This window comes from Neomonachus schauinslandi, chromosome 6 (genome assembly GCF_002201575.2).
Source record: "Neomonachus schauinslandi chromosome 6, ASM220157v2, whole genome shotgun sequence".
NCBI classification, from domain to species: domain Eukaryota; kingdom Metazoa; phylum Chordata; class Mammalia; order Carnivora; family Phocidae; genus Neomonachus; species Neomonachus schauinslandi.
Window position 1 is genome coordinate 27972810 of NC_058408.1, and position 17120 is coordinate 27989929.

A 17120-nucleotide genomic window follows, 5' to 3' on the forward strand; every position below is an offset into this window, starting at 1 on the left:
CCACCCACCGGCGACGCCCACCCAGCCCGGGCTCACTCTTCCCCACCCCCTCACCCAGCCCGGTACTGTCCTGCGCCCCCGCCCCCGGCTCCACGGTGGCTCCTCCCGCTCGAGCCACCATGGCCACAGCAGGCCGCCGGACTCTGCAGCCGGGGAGGCCTGGCCGTGCCCTGGGCCCGCCCTCGGCCTGGGCCCAATCAGTATCCCGGACCCCAGAAGCCCTGATCCTGGTGCCATCTCCGAGTGCCCAGGCACATGGGCCAACCCTAGAGGGGCAGGGCCCGACCTTCCCCTGTGCAGGACCTCCTCTGCCCCAGTGTCCAGCCCAGGACGTCCTGCGGGGAGCAGGAAGGGCGGGTGGGGGGTGGCGGGAGAAGAGGGAAAAGAGGCTGAGGGCACCCCGCCCCCACTCCCAGAACACAGGCACCCATTGAGAGGCGGCTCAGAGCCGCTTTGTCCCCAAGGGCCTGGGCTCTGCCAGCTGCACTGGCTCCCCGAGATGGCCCCTTCCCCCTCTGAGTGGACAGCGCTGGCATGCACCAGCCTGTGGCCTCATCAGTCGGGATTGATAGGCTGCCGCCTGGAGCCCATCCAGCTAGACACTCTTCAAAAACCCCCTTTTCACAAAGCGGTCCTGCAGAATACTGCACTGGCTAGGGGAGCATAGGGAGGGCAAGAGTTAATTACAGTGGAGACCGTGTTTTTTTTTGGGGGGGGGGAGCCAATTAATCCCCCTACAAATTTATACTGTGAGTGACTGTGCTCCCTGCTACCTGGGCTACCCTGACCAGGAACTGCCTATCACTCCAGGGACCAAATCAAAAGCCTGCCTCAAGCTGTGGCCATGGTGCGGTCCTTTACAAAGCACGTTGACATGTACCTCATTGGAGGGTCTCCACAACTCCGGGAGCTCAGAAGTTGACAGGTGTTCTCATCAATCCTATTATACAGATGGACAAACTAGGACTCAAGGGAGTTGTAGGACTTGCCAGAGATAATACAGCCCGTAAATGGCAGAGGCAACAACAGCAGGGCCCAAGTCTTCTAAATCCAGGTGGATTCCCCCTCCCCAACAGCAGAGGGCGTGGATAGTGAGTCTCTCTGGTGTTCGGAGGTGAGGGCACCAGGGCAGGGCAGGGAAGGTCCAGTAGAATCTAAATAAGTTAGGGAAGGGCAGCCAGAAGAGGAGCTGCCCTGTCTTGGGCCCCTGTGGTTGCTAGCACTCCCAACCTGAGAGCTGGGTAAGGAAAGCATTAGTTCCTGCCCCAGGAAATTGCTGGTAGTCTGATGGGGGGCAAGTGATTATATGTCCCCGTGCAGGCCTAGTCACAAACACAGCAGCAGAGGGATGAAGAGAAACGTCTCACACTTCCCCACCCCCTGGACAGTGTGCCCTTTGCCATCCCTGTCTTCTTTCCTAGTGCCCAAGCTCCATGAGTGCGGGACCATGTGGTCATTGTATTCACTGCTGTCACCCAGCCGTTGCCGTAGGTAATTCTTGTAGGTTGAATGACGTTCAGAGGGAGGGTTGTCTCTCTTCCTGTCCAAGGCTGTTCCTCCCACGTGTACTCTAGACCTCATCTGATCTCTCCGCATTATCTCTTCTCTTCAGTGTCCTTAGTTTATCCTTTCTTATCAGCTTCTTTCCCCAGAGCAAAACCGAAATCTCAAGTCTCTCCTGGTAAAACAAAACAAAACAAGAACAAACAAAGCCAAGCCACATGCTTCCTGAAATTCATCCTTTTCTAGCTACTTTCCTGCTTTTCTCCTTTTTTCGTTTCTTCTCCAACTGGTCCTCCTCAAATCTTGCCCTTGTTGAGGCTTCCAGCTGACCATGACACCGAGTTCTCCCACCATCAGTGATTTTCTAACTAAAATTCTAGGGAAACTCTTCAGTCCACAGGATAGGAGTGTTGAGACTGGGACAGAGGGTGGGGAAGGGCGGGGGGGCGGGCCAGGGGGGAGAACTGGCAGGATTGGGAGAGCCTGGAGATGGAGGGCTGAGGCTAGCTCTGTCACAATAATGGACCTGAGTCCTGATAGAGGCCATGGAACTGGGCAGGAGTGGGAAGAGGCTGGGTGGGAGCAATGGGGAGGGACTGGGGCACCTGAGAAGGGGTTTGTCCAAATGTTTAGGCCTGAAGGGGCTTCACTGTACCTCGTTCGCTCAGGGCACACAGGAGCCTCTTCCCCTTACCAAGCCTGTCTCCTGGGCCCCAGTGAGGGGCAGAGGCACTTTTCTGGAAAAGGAGAGGCAGACAGTAATTAATCTGTGATCAGATGAGACAAAATATGAACTTTGCCAGTAGCAGGCTCTCCCCAGGGGGGCCTGGAATAGGATAATAGTAATGCTAGCAGCTAACACTGCAAATGAATTTGTCCCATCGTACAGGGGTTGGAAGCGAATTTTCCCGGCTTACCCAGCTGGGATTTGGAGGTGGGCTTCTGTGACTTCTAAGTCCAGGCCCTTGCAGTCCACGGCCTGCCTCTCCCGTAATATGTCTAAAATGTTCCACGCTATGCTTGGCATACAGAACGCATACTTGGGGAAACTTTGATACCCAGCCCTTATCCCCAGCAGAAGTCTCCCCACTCCTATGTGGGAAGATAGCGGGATATTTAGGGTGGGGAAGGGCAGTGGAAGCCGGGCAGAGAGGAGGGGCTAGGACCAAGCCTGTGACCCAGTTTGGGCTTTGCCTGGGGCTATGGTACCCGAGTGAGCGAGCTGCTGAGTCATCTCACTGCTGGGCTGAATGACCAGCCCAGGGCTCCTCCCCGCCCCCTTCTTGCTCCTCTTCAAATCAGAGCTGACTGAGTAGGCCTGGGCTCTTCCAGGGCCTTCCTGCCTTCCCAGGACCAGGGCCCTGGAGCCTCCATTCCAGAGGCTCCTGCCCCACCCAGCTGTCTGGCTCAGGGGGATTCTGGGCCATTGTGAGATAAGGGGAGCTCCATTCCTCTCCCCTACTTGCCTCCAGGTTAGTCCCATGCTTTCTCCAGTCCTCCTCCTCCCAGCTGTCCTCTGGCACAGTCACCTCCTGCAGATAGATAATTACTCATTCCTTTCTTCCCGAGGGCCCTGAGACCTTTCCTCATTGATTTAATCTCATTACACCCACTCCAGGGTGTCAAAGACACACTGATTCTTCCTTGCAACCCAGGGCTGGGGAGAGCAAGCCCCAGGAGAGCCCCAGAAACTTGGCCAAGCTCTCATGGCTTAGCTGGGGACTGAAGGAACCAGATCTCCTGGCTCCCACTGTCCCGAAGTAAACAAACATCTCTCTTGCACATAAGGTCTTCCCTGGTGTCTAGCTTTATTCTTTCTCAGTGCAAATGAAAGACTATGACTCTCGAGTTTGTCCTCTTGATGGGAGGGGTCTGGAGGTGGGTGAAGGACAGTGGGGATCAGCCTCACCGTGGGCCCAGCTACTGGTAGGAAGGAGCACTCTTCTAGCAATGCCTTTGCAGGATTACCTGCCCCAGAATGCCAGGCTGCTGCTTCTTTGCAGAGGCCCAGGGCAGCCTGGGCAGTACTTGCACAGCCTGGGCCTCAGGAAAGGAGGGGTTAGCTGGGCTGGTTTGGGTGGCATCTGGGATCAGCCTGCCCTGGGGGGGCTGTGGGAGCAGTGCCAGTCACAGGCAGCCAGTGCTCGCCTCAGGAGCCCGGCCCAACCAGTGGGGCAGACGGGGAGGGCCAGGTTATCTTTAAATGGCACCTTACTCAGACTGCACCTCTGCCAGCTGGGTAGGGTGGGGGCAGACAAATGTTATTTTGGGATCAGAGAGTAAGGAAGGAAGACGGTTCTGTTTACAGCTCTCTCGTTTATCCCCACTCCCTCTCTGAAGGGTCTGGGGACATGGGCCTCAGCTGGTCCTTTCCACCCTGGGTCCTGTTTTCAGCCCAGCCCTGTTATTCAGGGGCACAGAGGGGGAACTGTTGGACTGACAGAGGCACAGGGCCTTTGCTGTGTGACAGGCTCTACAAGAACAAGTTTGGGTAGTGAGAGGTGCTTTGGGCTTGGAATTAGACTAATGGCGCCATTACTGCCAACTATAAGGCAGCACTCCACAGGGCTTAGTATCATGTTGACTTTAATCCTCAAAATGAGTCCCTGATGCAGATACTAATATTACACCTGTTCTGTGGATGAGGAGATGGACGTACAGGTAATTTAAGTAGCTTGCCCAAAGTCATCCAGCTGCTAGATGGCAGAGCCAGGATTCGAACCCTAGCAGTCTGGCTCCGGAATTCATGCTCTGAACCCCTAACCAGAGCATGAGTCCCGCCCTGTCTCTTACTGGCTCTGCAGACTTGGAGAAGCCACCTAATCCCTCTGGGCTGGGCTTCCTCTTTGTAATGGACTCTAGTTCAGCCAAACCCAGTAGAATCCTCAAGTCAGCTGGCAGAGGCCCTCTGGCCCATTCTCTCTCCCTGTTCAATGGAAAAAGAATTTACTCGGGGTCACATAACAGGTCACAAGCAGAGCTCCAACCCTCTTGCCTCTACATATATTTCTGTGCTCTTGCTAGCAAAGCTCCGTGAGTCAGGGATGAGGCAAGGGAGCCAAGCCAGTGAAGGATAGGAGATCAGGTGTGGATCCGCAATCACAAAACCAGGTGTAAAAGAAACGCCACATTGCTTTTCTTTCCATCCAGTTAGATCAGACCAAGTCTCTACCCTGCCGGGTGGTGGGGAGTGATCTGTCCCCCTTCTGGGATCATGAAAAGGTCCTGGGATCTCACACAATGCAAAGTATTGAGGGTGGGCCCTGCAGGCCTCGTCCTCTGCCATCCAGGGGCTGGCAAGTACAGCAGTCCCGGCCTGGGTGCCACAGGCACAGACACTGTTCTCCAGAGCCCGGCACCCAGCAGCCTGCCTCCCCAGGGACTCCGTGCAGTCCCTTCCTTAGAAGTCCTCCCATCCAGGATCCGGGCAGGGTCCCCGCCATTCAGGCCCCATGGACTTCTGCTCCTTCTTGTCTTCTGGGACCCCCTCCCCTCCTTCCTCTGTGACCCTGAGCCTTGTCTCAGTGCACTCAAGCTTTTAGAGGCTTCAGAAGCATGCTCTGCTTTCCACCCTGCAAAAGCAACTAAGGCAAGGAAACGCAAAGAATTTGGCTATGTTCTTGGACTAAGTAGAGGGGAAAAAACCTAGGGGAAGCAAGTCAATACATCGGTAACTTATAATATCATGCAGATCCTCACAGAAAGACTGCTTAGCAGGTGGAAGGCAGGAGCTGTAGCCACCACCTGTTTCTATCCTGTTCCCAGGCAGGATGGCAGTTCTGCAGTGCTTCCTCACAGAGCTGGCCTCCTGAAGGCTCCCTGAGACCCTAATTTAGCAGCAGCATCTGTGAAGCCGAACTGAATCATTCTAATCCAGTGAGTCAGGGAGACGGAGCCAAACATAGCTCCCAGCTACTGGAGGGCGGGGGAGACACAGAGAGAAGCACTCTCTCCCGTTTGAAGTGCTTCAATGAAGTCATCTTTAATTCTAACTACAACTCTGAGGTAGGTATTAGTTCTCCATTTTACAAATATGGAAACCAAGGATCAGAAAGGATGTCACTTACCGCAGCTTCCTCCTCACCTTCCGGCTATGCAGTCATGCCAAGTTGCAGCAACTCGAGACTTGAAGGGACTTCCTAGGCCTTCCAGTCAGGGCAGCGTTTCCTCCTTTTCTCTTCCTGCAGCACACCTGCCGTAAAGTCATGTGTACCATACAGGTCTAAAAGACCGGTGTAATTCGCAATTTTAGGAAAACAACAGTAATGCCACTCATTTCTCACGTACTCAAACAAAACATAACAAAACAAACCCCAAAACAAAACAAAACAAGAATGTGAGGGTCCTTGTTAGATAGCTGTTGAACCTGTACCAATCCAGCAGAGAAAGATAAATTATTCACAAATGGTAGAATTTTATTAACAATCATTTCAGGCTGCTTTGTTACCCAAATCCTGCCCATCAGCTGTCACTTTCGGAAGACCTTTCTCCACCTGCCATCAGGGCCCACGGACTCTCCTTTTTCAGCCTTTCACTGTCTGGCCTCTTCCCCTCCATCTCCTCCTGTTACTCGGGTCTCTCACTTGCACCCCTGCCCCCAATCTCCCCTTCTAGTCATGCTTGGACAGACATCAGAATGCTTTCCAAAATGCAAACCTGATCATGCCACATCTCTGCCTAAAATTCATGAGTGGTCACCCATTCCCGGAAGAGGGCAAGGCCTACAGGATCCCTCCCCTTCTGGCTCCCACTTGTCCCCCAGCTGATTTCTGGCCAAGAGCCCTGTGAACCATAAATTCTAGTACTTTTTAACCCGTGTATAAGCTGAAAATGCAATCGTATTCTGGGATGGTCTTTTCTTAAAGATTATTTTCTCTGGAGTGTCCTACCCCACCCTTGTCTGCCTGACAAATGCACAGAGGCAACAGAAAACTGGCAAAAAGTACAAAACCTACTTGGATCCGAATCACACACTTTGCTATGTGACTTTTGGCAGGTAACATTTAATAACTCTATGCTTCAGTTTCATCAGTCTGTGGATGGGGTAAACAAAAGTATGCACTTTGTAGTTATTAGATGGTCTACACGAGAATCCAAGTAACACTTTGGAACAGTCACTGGCATTTAGTGCTTCTGAAACCTTAGCAGTTGTTAGCCACCTTGCGAGTGCGCAGTTTAAGGGTCCCCTTCTCCATGCAACCCTGCCTGACTTCTCCCAGTTACCATTAACCATTCCTCTTTCGGGTAGTGGGAATTGACCCCAGTACTTCTCTCATAGTACTACCCACATCTGCTGCATTATTTCTGACCCCCTACTGGACTAGCTTCTTGAAGGAAGGGGCCAAGCCTCTCCAGCATCTAGCACTGGCCTTGCATGGAAAAAAAGTTTAGTATTTGCTGAACAGAATAAACATATAGTGGCCAGAAATTGGCTTTGAGTTTATCATCTACTTAGTGGCCGTAGGTCTGCCTGGCTGGGGTGAGAAGTATAGAATGTCTTTCACTGGACAATCCTTTCGGTTTCCAAAGCAGTGTCCTGTTTTCCCTGAGTCTTCTCGGCTCCTTCAAGCTTCTTCCCCGTGACACAGCTTGGGGCCTCCAGTTCTTGGTTTTCCTCTTGCAGATGGGCTCACCGTCTGTCAGGGAGCCTCCTGTTTGAGCACCATAATGGAACAGAGCACTCTAGGATTACTGACAGACACAGAGGACCGAAATGATCTTACACAATCTGTGCCTACTACCCCAGCCAGGACTACACTGGAGTTTAGTGAGGACACGTTAACAGTTCCTGACATCATAAACACTTATTACTGGCACAAAGAATTGTTAACAAGAGCACAGTGCTCTGTAATCCTTAACTCTCTTCATACTCATCCATCTGAATTTTGAAAACAACCTTACAATTCTGCCTATTTTTAAAGCTTATAGAGATAGTTGCTTGAATCCTAAATTGTCATCCTTCCCAGGAGTTCCTGTTATCTAAAAATCTGATCGGCTGATCAGCAGGGAAGCCTGGGTGGCTCAGTTGGTTATGCATCTGACTCTTGATTTCTGCTCAGGTCATGATCCCAAGGTTGAGAGATGAAGCCCCATGGAACCTGCTAGGGATTTTCTCTCTCCCTCTAACCCCTCCCCCCATCTAAAAAAAAATCTGATCAGCAACTCTATCTAGTACTGTTTCTTTTGTAAATGGCCTCAAATCCTCTTTTGGAATGGGTAAAACATTAAAAAAAAAACCCCTCATCTGTCATTAATATCAAAGGAGGGGACAAGGACAGAGCCCTGGGGCACAGCGTAAACCATTCCACAATAAGCCAGTTTGTAGTCTGAGAGTTGGTGGCCAGTAACCAACTTCTCCATTTCCCTAATGCTTTGATTTTACCGCGTCCAGATTTTATCTATTAACAAAATCAGACTACGAGTCTAGTTGGGCATCACTTGCTCTGAATTCATAATGAATATTAAACTCCAGTGATTACAACATTCTTATTTATCACCTCAAGTCATCTGTCTGTAGTCCCTGATCAATGTCACACATCTGGCAGGATAGTCCCTGTGTCACAGATCGGGCAGGGACTTATCATAACCAGCTTCCTTCTGTTCTTGGACTTCCACCTCCTCCATCTTCTGGTTGTTTCTTCCGTTTTCCCTTCAGTTCTTTCCACTAAGAGCTCAACACACTGCTGGCAAAGCCCTTGGTGTCCTGTTACTCACCAGGCTCGGGAAACCTGAAGTATTTTAGAACAGCCCAGCGCTCTCTCATTCCCTTGTTTATCTTGAACTTCAACTCCTTCCAACCAGTTAGCCCTGATCTTTTAGACCCAAGGTAAGTTCTTTGGCCAAAAGACCAGGAAGACAAAATAGGAGCTAGAGTTCAACTTTCTGTCAATACTACTGGACTCAAGCAGATCTTTCTTCTCCCTGCTGACGGTGGATATAGTCTCTCAACTCTTCCTCATTGATAGAATGGGAATATTATCCACTGTGTACCTGCTGTAAAGGTTAAATGGGATGATGTGAAAATGCTGTGGGAGCAAAGGAAGTGCCTGCACACAAAGGGGTCCAAGACCCTCTGCTCTCATCCACAACCGTATGTCTGTTGGGCAGGGGTGGCCGCCTGGATGATACGAAGACCCTTTCCTTCAGGACTTAAGTTTTCCAGTCCTCCCCAAAAATCAGCAAGAGAGGACCTTTGTCAAGAGATCACTTTTGGCACTAGATACAGACTCTTTTTTTCTGATTAGCAGGCCCAGAAGGGGCCCATATCATTCTATGTGTGGGAGCCCCAAGCCTTTCCAAACTCAGCAACTCAATGCCAATGGCATGAGACCTTTCTTTTGTGCCACAATCAGGAGTTGATTTGGCCTTGTGTAACCTTCAGCACTGAAACCAACTGGCACTGCCTTGAGATCAACTATGGAGTTTGTTTCTAAGGCTGACTGTGGTTTTCCTGAGCACCAATTGGGCCAGACCTCCTATATTTCCCCAATATGAGCAACTCTCCCAACTCAAGGGGGAGAAACAGCAGGGGCAGTTACCAGTCTCAGAACCTGGCTGGCAGCGGACATGCTGTGCACACGTCCTCAGGCTTTTCAAAGATAGTAACGTTAACAGACACTTTCCCCAGCTCAGATGTGACAATTGTACACCAGGGACACCTAGTGGTGTGAAATCACTATTAGCTACAAAATCCTTAGGCTTCCGTAACAGTCCTGTACAGTAAATGCCCCACAAGTGGGGCCCTTTCCTCAAGAACAGAGACTTAAATTCACTTTATATTCTGTTTCTTGTCTGCAAGACCATCAACCTAAGAAATCTTCTGTAGCTACTAAAACTGAGGCACCAGGTGTGGGCACTATCAAAAAAGGGAATGCTGGGCTTTGCCTTCCTCCCCTTGATTTATTATCCTCATTCACCCACAACAGACTGAAATTCCCAAATAAGGGACCACCCTTAAAAATACTTGATTGGATGATACTAGTTCTCTAAGAATCATTTTGAGCTAGCTTAGCTAAAACACACTAGGGTGTCTACATGGCTCTGCCTAATCTTTTTCCCCTTATTTTTATTTTCCTTCTAAAAGGAACAGAAGGCAGATGTGCTGGTACACCTTATACCATGCGGACTAAATTCATTTGTAAAGATTACTTTACTCTCCTAGAAAAATACACATTGCAAATTTGAGGGCTACAACTTAACCACTTTAGAGGATTTCTGAGGGAGATGGGGTAACCTTTGAATATCAGACTGTGTGGTGACGTGTGGGAGAGGAATATTAAATATGGTTGTGTCAGGAGGACTTTTAAAAAAATGTTTTTCCTTTTTTTTTTTTCTTCTAAAAAAGGAAAACCAACGTGCCATCTGTCTGGCTTATTTTGTGTGTGTGCATGTATACACAGGGATAGCTTAGGGGGAGGGGCTGTGTCATGCAATGAGGCAAAAACAAGATGACTTCCTTTGACAGGGGAGCCTTAGTGTTATAGGAGGGAGACAAGGAGAGGTCACTGGAGAGGGCTCAGAATGTAGCTCTCTCTCGTTCCTATGGAGAACCCAGAACATCTGTGGTGGAGGGCAGAAAGCAGAATCATCTCTCAAGGGTATTCCTATCTGAACACATCAGATGTCCTATGAAAGTAAACAGGTCTGTTTTAGAATATAAATGGTCATGACTTCCTGTGCTCCTGAGGTGGGGCAAAATAATCCATGAACACTTAATCCTTCTGGGCAATATGTTTCTGGAGTGGCCAGCAGAGGACTCTAGGAACACAGGTGAGGGCACAGTTGGGGAGAAAAAGGTTCTAGAGATGGAGTCTCTTCAGGGAGTCTTTGAGAAATGTCCTTTGTTCCAGTATTCCTAAGTGACAGCACTGGTGAGCTTGGTCTGAATTGTCACTCTGCAAAGGCCAAGGGCCAAGAGTCAGGAGGCCACTCTAGGTTGAAAAGAAAGTACATCTCGAGGCCAGTTTAGGGCTGCAAAATGGTTTGTGGCTAGGCCAGGAGGAGCAGATGTGGAAAGTCTCCGTTTTTTAGATGCCAATGGTCTGCAGAACCCGCCTCTCGTTGTCATTAAGGTGGCCTGAGAACATTATGTAGCAGGGCTGCTGAGCGAACTGGCAGAGGAAGTCCGTGAGATATGCCTGGAGGGAAGAAAAAGAATGGCATTACTGAGGGTTCCCAGGCTCACCATCTGTAGCAGGGCAAGAACCCCAAGTGGTACAGGAAGCACCGGCTTTTAGACAAATGCCAACACCCTGAGTGGTGGCTTTCTATGTTCTTGAATCTAGTTCAGGTTCAACCCAGAGACTAAATTCCATAAGGAAACAAAATTTTCCCAATAGATCTCATATTCCACCCAAGGACCTTCACAAGATGGCCGGGTTGCAAGAAATTGTGGACTGCAGGTTTAACACTAAGGTGCAAAGGCCCAAACCACCCAGAGCCCTTGACTACTCAGCAAGACAGGAACTCTCTGCCCTGAAGCTCCCAGGATGAACTATAAATAGGTTTGAGGCCATATTCCTCTTTCCGTGGCTTGAGACACTGTCACTTGCAAGACATCTATTTTCTCTGGACATTCTCACCTGCAGATCAATCTGATAGAGAGGATCCTTTAGGGCATCAGGGTCATCTTCCTCATCATCCTCGTAGTAATCCTCCTCTGTTAGACACAGCCAACATAGAGAGGGGTCAGGGCAGAGGCTCCTGCTTGTGCCCCAAGCAGGGAGGCATTACCACACGGCTGGGGAAGAAGGGCTAAAAAAGCCCAACGAATGCTCCTTGTGGGCCCATCCCTCCCCTTTCTTTGGCACCCCATTCTTGGTACCTGTGCACAGAAAAGGTATTTAGCAAGGCTGTCCTCTTCTCAAACGGCTTACCATATTTACTTGTAGCGAGAATGTCAGATAAGAGTTGGCCAGCTAAACCATCCTCTTCCTCTTCTTCATCCTCTTCCTGGTCCTCCCACATATCATTGGAGTCATCTACTTGGAGATGAAAAGCAGCTGGAGCATGCTCACACATTCCCTTCCCAAATGCAAACAGGCCAGAACAGAAGGGTCCCAAGGGTTTCTGCAACGTGGCCAAGCCCTCCCAAAATGTTTAAATGGAAGAACCGAGGGTGTTCTGGTGGATAGATAAAAGGCTGAAACCCCTGAGAAAAACCAAACAGAAAGGTTGCCTCCCGGCTGCCTCCTACTCCAGCCTCTGAAGAGATTTCACAAGGTAGACCAGAAGAGCAGCTCTTAACATGTGTAGCAACGCTAGCCACATGACAGGCATGCAGTAAACATTAAAAAGCCCCCAGTGATTCAATAACCCAAACTGGTAAATTTGAACATTTGTAACTTGATCTGTCAGGCTAAAAGTCTGCTGGGAGTAAGAGCCTCGTGCACCTTGACCCCACTCTGCAGGAGTGGCCTGGCGTGCAGCGTTGGCCTCCATGACGTTGGAGAGCTCATTGATGATCAGCTTCAGGATCTTGACCAGCAAAGGAATGTTTGTCCAGCGCTCAGGGTCTGGAAAAGAAAGGAAAGGCTTCTAGGCAGACTGTCAGTGGGCTCACTTCTGGCAGTGCTCACCAGACACAGTTCACCATCCCTCAAGCTTTCCACCATCCCAGACCATATCCACTTGCCACAGAACGACTGAAAGTTTAATAACTTCATTCTGCTTGGTGTTCTAAGAGTTCAGAAGTTAGGACAGATAAGAGAGTTCAGGAATTAGAGATAGGTTTTTGCTGGTAATAAAGCTTGGACACCAAGTAACTGAATAGAGTGCAATACTCCAGTCCCCATGACTTGCAGTTTGAGAAACAGCATAGGTAATTATAAACCTACAGCTGAAGAGGGCAGCTTTGTACTCGCTGCCTACAAATCACTGAAATCACAGGCCAAAAGCAATCTGATAACAAAGACATGCTGATATGGGTATCAGAGCCCCTGAATGAAGCTGGAAGTTGGGGTCCCTGAGATTGTTTTTGCCAACTTTCAGCAACAAGGAGGAACCATATGCTCTGATCCTTTGTTTACCTATAGCTTTCTGATTCTTTTTATCAAAGCCATCACTAACAACTGTATTTTAAAAATCTAGATCACAGTACATCCCTGCCTTCCACCCCACTTAGCCCCTAGGGAGGAGACTGGAGGGGCAGCAGCATCACCCACTTTTGGCTGACTTAGAGCGGGTGCGGATGCCCTCATCCATGCTGTAGATCTCCTCTCCCTTCACGCGGATATCCTGTAGCCGTTTGTCATCTGCATTGATGCCATGCTGGAGCAGTTTACACAGTGCCACAGAGCTAGCAAGGAAGAGCCAAAAAGGGTCAATCAGCAACCCATCTAGAGTTCACTCCAAGGAGATAAGCAATTATGTCCTAAGACTCTTCTCTTCGTTGGTGAAAATTGTTCACAACTAATTAGGAGAGATAAGAGAACCTAGCTGAAAATGGGATTTAGTGTTCATGAGGATGGGCTAATGAGAACTTTTGAACTTCTTGAACAAAGCTAGGGTGGGCAAGGATCACAATGGCTGGCCACACGGGAAGGTGCAACAGGGTGATGAGAACCAGTGGGAGGCAAGTCGAGGACAGGAAGTTAGCAAAGCCAGGGTTAGAAGGCTTGGGTTTATAAAGGAGAATAAGCCACTAGCAGTACTTGGCTGGGTGAAGTCTGTGGCAGAGGAGGATCTCTAGCCAGCAGAGAGGGAAAAAAAACATGGTGTACTTTGTGTCGACTGTGTTTTGGAAATTTCAAGATGGCAGCTATTCAAAGACACCGATTAACAATAAAGAAAGAGGGAAAAGGGAATACAAGGGGCAGTCTGACATGTTGAACAAAAATCAATGAAGCAAGTCAGGGAAAGAAGAAATGCAAGGAGAGGGCAGAAGGCCCACAGAAGAAAGATGGGCTCTACCTGACTTTGCCCTCATATTGTCCATAGAACAGATGCTGTCGGCTTGTCCACTCAGCCATTACAAACTCCAGGGCAGGTTTGCCAGTAGGTCCCGGGAGGCTGCACAGGAACTCCAAGAGGGGTTCCAGCTGAGTGTGCACCAGATGAGCGAACACCATGATCAGAGACTAGGAGGTAACAAGAAGGACATCTACTTCAGGGAAACCAATTTCAGAGACTTGGAGATGAGAGGGAATGGGGCTGGCCAATCAAGAAATAGAGAACATGGAGATTTCCTTGTCAATACTTCTTGGGCCAGAATAGACAGATTTTACTTAACTGTTCTGCAAGGACAGTAAGACAAAGTAAAATACCTCAGGACCTGTATATTGATTTCCATCTCTACCACTTGGAGGTTGGGAAAGCCCTGTTCCCCACTGTCCTCTTACCTGCATGACACTGAGCGTTTCTGCCTGCTGCATCTTACTGAGGATGGCACGAAGAATCTGGTCCAGGTTCTCCCCCAGCTCCCGCCCTGCCTTGGAGATGAGGGTGGAGACGAGGCGACCCACAAAGGCCGCAGTGAATTCGGAGGTACGAGGGTCCAGGAGCTGGCTCACCACTTGCATCACGTACCACAGCCCATTGTGGCCCTGCTCGTCGTGCCACTGGGCCACCTGCTCCAGCGTCACTGACACGTAGGCCCGCAAGCACTCTCCACCATTCTGGGGAGACAAAGGTGGCAAATGAGATTAGCAACGGGGGGACAGATGTCAGGAGGTCCTCAGTCTGTATGGGCAAATGTTTTTCTTAGAGGCCTATGCCTCATAAGAGTAATGAACCTACAGGGTTTGTGATGGGCACATACTATTGGAGTCAGGAATTTACTGTTACAGATATAGCCATGCACTATACAATCCTTGCTTTACCTAATCAGCTATCTCAAAAATGCGGATTTCTGATCACAAGGGATAATGGCCAAGTAAACTAAGTTTTAGCCATAAACATCTACTTCTAGTACTGGAAAAACATGTTTCAGATGTAAGCAATGATTACGGACACTATAGGTCTTTATGGGAATAAAGACAAAAAGCTATATGAACCACTGTCTCCTTAGAGATTTCCAAAGGCCTATTACTTTGCTGACTTTATTAAGTCAGAAAAGACTTTCTTATAGCTTCAAGTCTATGTTTGTAATCTCATCCACAATAGCAATACCCAGATACAGATGGATAGGATGTCTGGCATCCTTACATAATCTTATATACGTAAGATTACAACATATCCCAAAGCAGAGAATGCTTGGCTTCTGCAGTCCAGACTGTTCCTGGGTCCCATGGTTAAATATGGATTTGAGAGACCTGTATCTCAAAAGCATGAGACTGTGTCAGCTTTCTCAGGCTACTATACGCCCATGGCCGGTGGGGGGGAGCGATCTTCCCTCTTCTAGTCACCACAGCTCAGATACCTGCATGGTGGCATTGTCATCTGTGTGAAGGGTGCATTGTGCCACGGCTGGGAAAGCTTGGCAGATGAGTAGCTGGGAAAGGGGAGGCTTTGTATTCCGTACTACTGTAGTCAGGATATCAATGGCCGTCTGAAGGAGAGAAGAGGAAAACGAGAGAATCAGAACCGCCCCTAGGGTGGGGGCCGGGGGTGCCCAACAACCAAGATCCTTATTGCATGGATACAACATAGCAACCCAAAGAAAGCTCATTCATTTTCATTAATGAAGTTTCTGAAGGAAAGGAATAATTCGATAGTAGACAGTGCTCTCAGCCTCCTCCTGATAGCTCACTGCTTGCTCAGGTATGGGGGCGGGCAGTTTACGGCGGGGAGTGGACATTCTGGTTACATGGTCAGTGGCACTGTGTAATAACAGCACTCTTTTCAATTCAATGAGGGCAATTCGGGAACAACAAGAGCCATTTTCTTAAAGCCTCAAGACTCACCCACTGTCCTGTGGGCACAGGAGCCCAGGAAAATCACCCTATGAATCTCTAATGCCACTGGTTTCCTGTCAGCGAGGTGCGATCTACAGGTGACATGTGCAAAGCGTGTGCATGCTTTTTCTTCCACCTCCGCCCACACAGGTGCCCTGTAGCCACTTACCGCACACAGTCCTGCAGGGATCTTGTCTGCTGGGGCCTGCATTATGCTCACTAGAGTGGGAATCAGCCTCATCTGCATTGGGCCCTGACAGGCTTCAATCTGGGACAGCTCCTTGAAGATATCCTGGGCCAGCGAGGCGACGACAGGATCTGAAGTGGATAAGGCAACACAGAATCCCCCCCCCCAGTGGTCTGCATGTACTTCTGGCTTAATGACGCCTGCTGTTCGGCCTCACCTAAGTTAACAACTTCTGCTTTGCTTACACATCACATCCCTGGGACCTAGTGAGGCCGTATGAAGAACCTGAAACAGGAGAGATGCTAAATCTGCAAGAGCCAGAGTATGCATGGTTTCATTAAGTCAGAGACTGGCCAGTAATAGCTACTCCTAAAATGAAACCTGGCTCTTTTTCTGGGGCAAATCTTTAATGACTTTTATTCTTATGAAACCTGGATTATGAAACCAAATGCTTAAGGAAAAAAAAAATCCCCACTGATACTTTGTTAAGAAGACCATGAAAGTTTCAAAGATTGCCACAACGCTCATTGCCAGGTTCTCCCATGTTGAAGAGGAATCATATACATCTCCCAGGGGTTAGTCACGATAGAAAAAAGAACTCCCAAAGCATTTCCAATGCAAAAGGCAAAACCCTCACAAGGCAGAGCCTTGTGAAGAGATGAAACTTTGGCTTGACCTACTTCACCTATTTAAGAAATATTTCTTCCTGTATCTAGCAGGAAAAAATAGAAAGTGTGCAGTGTACTAAGATACATGTTAAAAGATCACTGCGGCATTGCTTCGAAAAAAAATTGCTAACAATCTAAATGTGCACTAACAGAACAGGCAAATTATGATACAGCCATTTTATGGAATATTATGTGGTGGCTGAAGAGAATGAGAGATACCTAAGAGTGCAATGTGGAACCTCTTCAGGATACATCCTTTTTTTTTTTTTTTTTTTTTTTTGAAGATTTTATTTATTTTGTCAGAGAGAGAGAGCACAAGCAGGGGGAGCGAAAGGCAGAGGAAGAAGCAGACTCCAATGCAGGACTTGATCCCAGAACCCTGGGATCATGACCTGAGCTGAAGACAGATGCTTAACTTACTGAGCCACCCAGCTGTCCCTTCAGGACACACTTTAAGTGAAAAAGCAAATCAAATAAAATGTTTAGTATGATGTCATATTATATAACTCCTACCTCTACATATCCTGTATTTCAATATTGGCGCTCCCTCTATAAAAACAAATATCCTCAATATTTTCTCTGGTAACGAAGCATTACACAAGTAAAGTGTTGTTAATAATACATACTCACTAATGAAAAACTTAAAATGTAGGGAAGTATTCAAGGAAAGAAAACACCTGGAATTCCACCACCTAGAGAGACCTACCCTTAACATTTTGATGTATTTTCTTCCGGTATTTTTTTAATATACGTATCTATAAATTAATTGTTTAAAACAAACCCCAAACTTGGGATTATATTCTTTTTTTTTTTAAAGATTTTATTTATTTATTTATTTAATTGACAGAGAGAGAGAGAGACAGCGTGAGAGGGAACACAAGCAGGGGGAGTGGGAGAGGGAGAAGCCCGGCCAAGCAGGGAGCCTGATGC

At 48.6% G+C, this 17120-nt stretch overlaps 1 protein-coding gene across 1 annotated transcript in view; it reads right to left on the bottom strand.

The window, feature by feature from the left end:
- Window positions 1-9641: 9641 nt before the first annotated feature.
- Window positions 9642-17120, bottom strand: part of IPO9 (importin 9) — a 58366-nt gene continuing 50887 nt past the window's right edge. Inside the window, exons 16-24 of the mRNA XM_021682718.1 lie at window positions 15505-15653; window positions 14861-14989; window positions 13842-14117; window positions 13414-13580; window positions 12666-12799; window positions 11895-12017; window positions 11379-11483; window positions 11085-11161; window positions 9642-10640 (exon numbers count right to left, since the gene is read on the bottom strand). Of these exons, the coding sequence (XP_021538393.1) occupies window positions 10530-10640; window positions 11085-11161; window positions 11379-11483; window positions 11895-12017; window positions 12666-12799; window positions 13414-13580; window positions 13842-14117; window positions 14861-14989; window positions 15505-15653 (1271 nt within the window). The 3' untranslated portion in view covers window positions 9642-10529. The remainder of the gene's footprint in view (window positions 10641-11084; window positions 11162-11378; window positions 11484-11894; window positions 12018-12665; window positions 12800-13413; window positions 13581-13841; window positions 14118-14860; window positions 14990-15504; window positions 15654-17120) is intronic.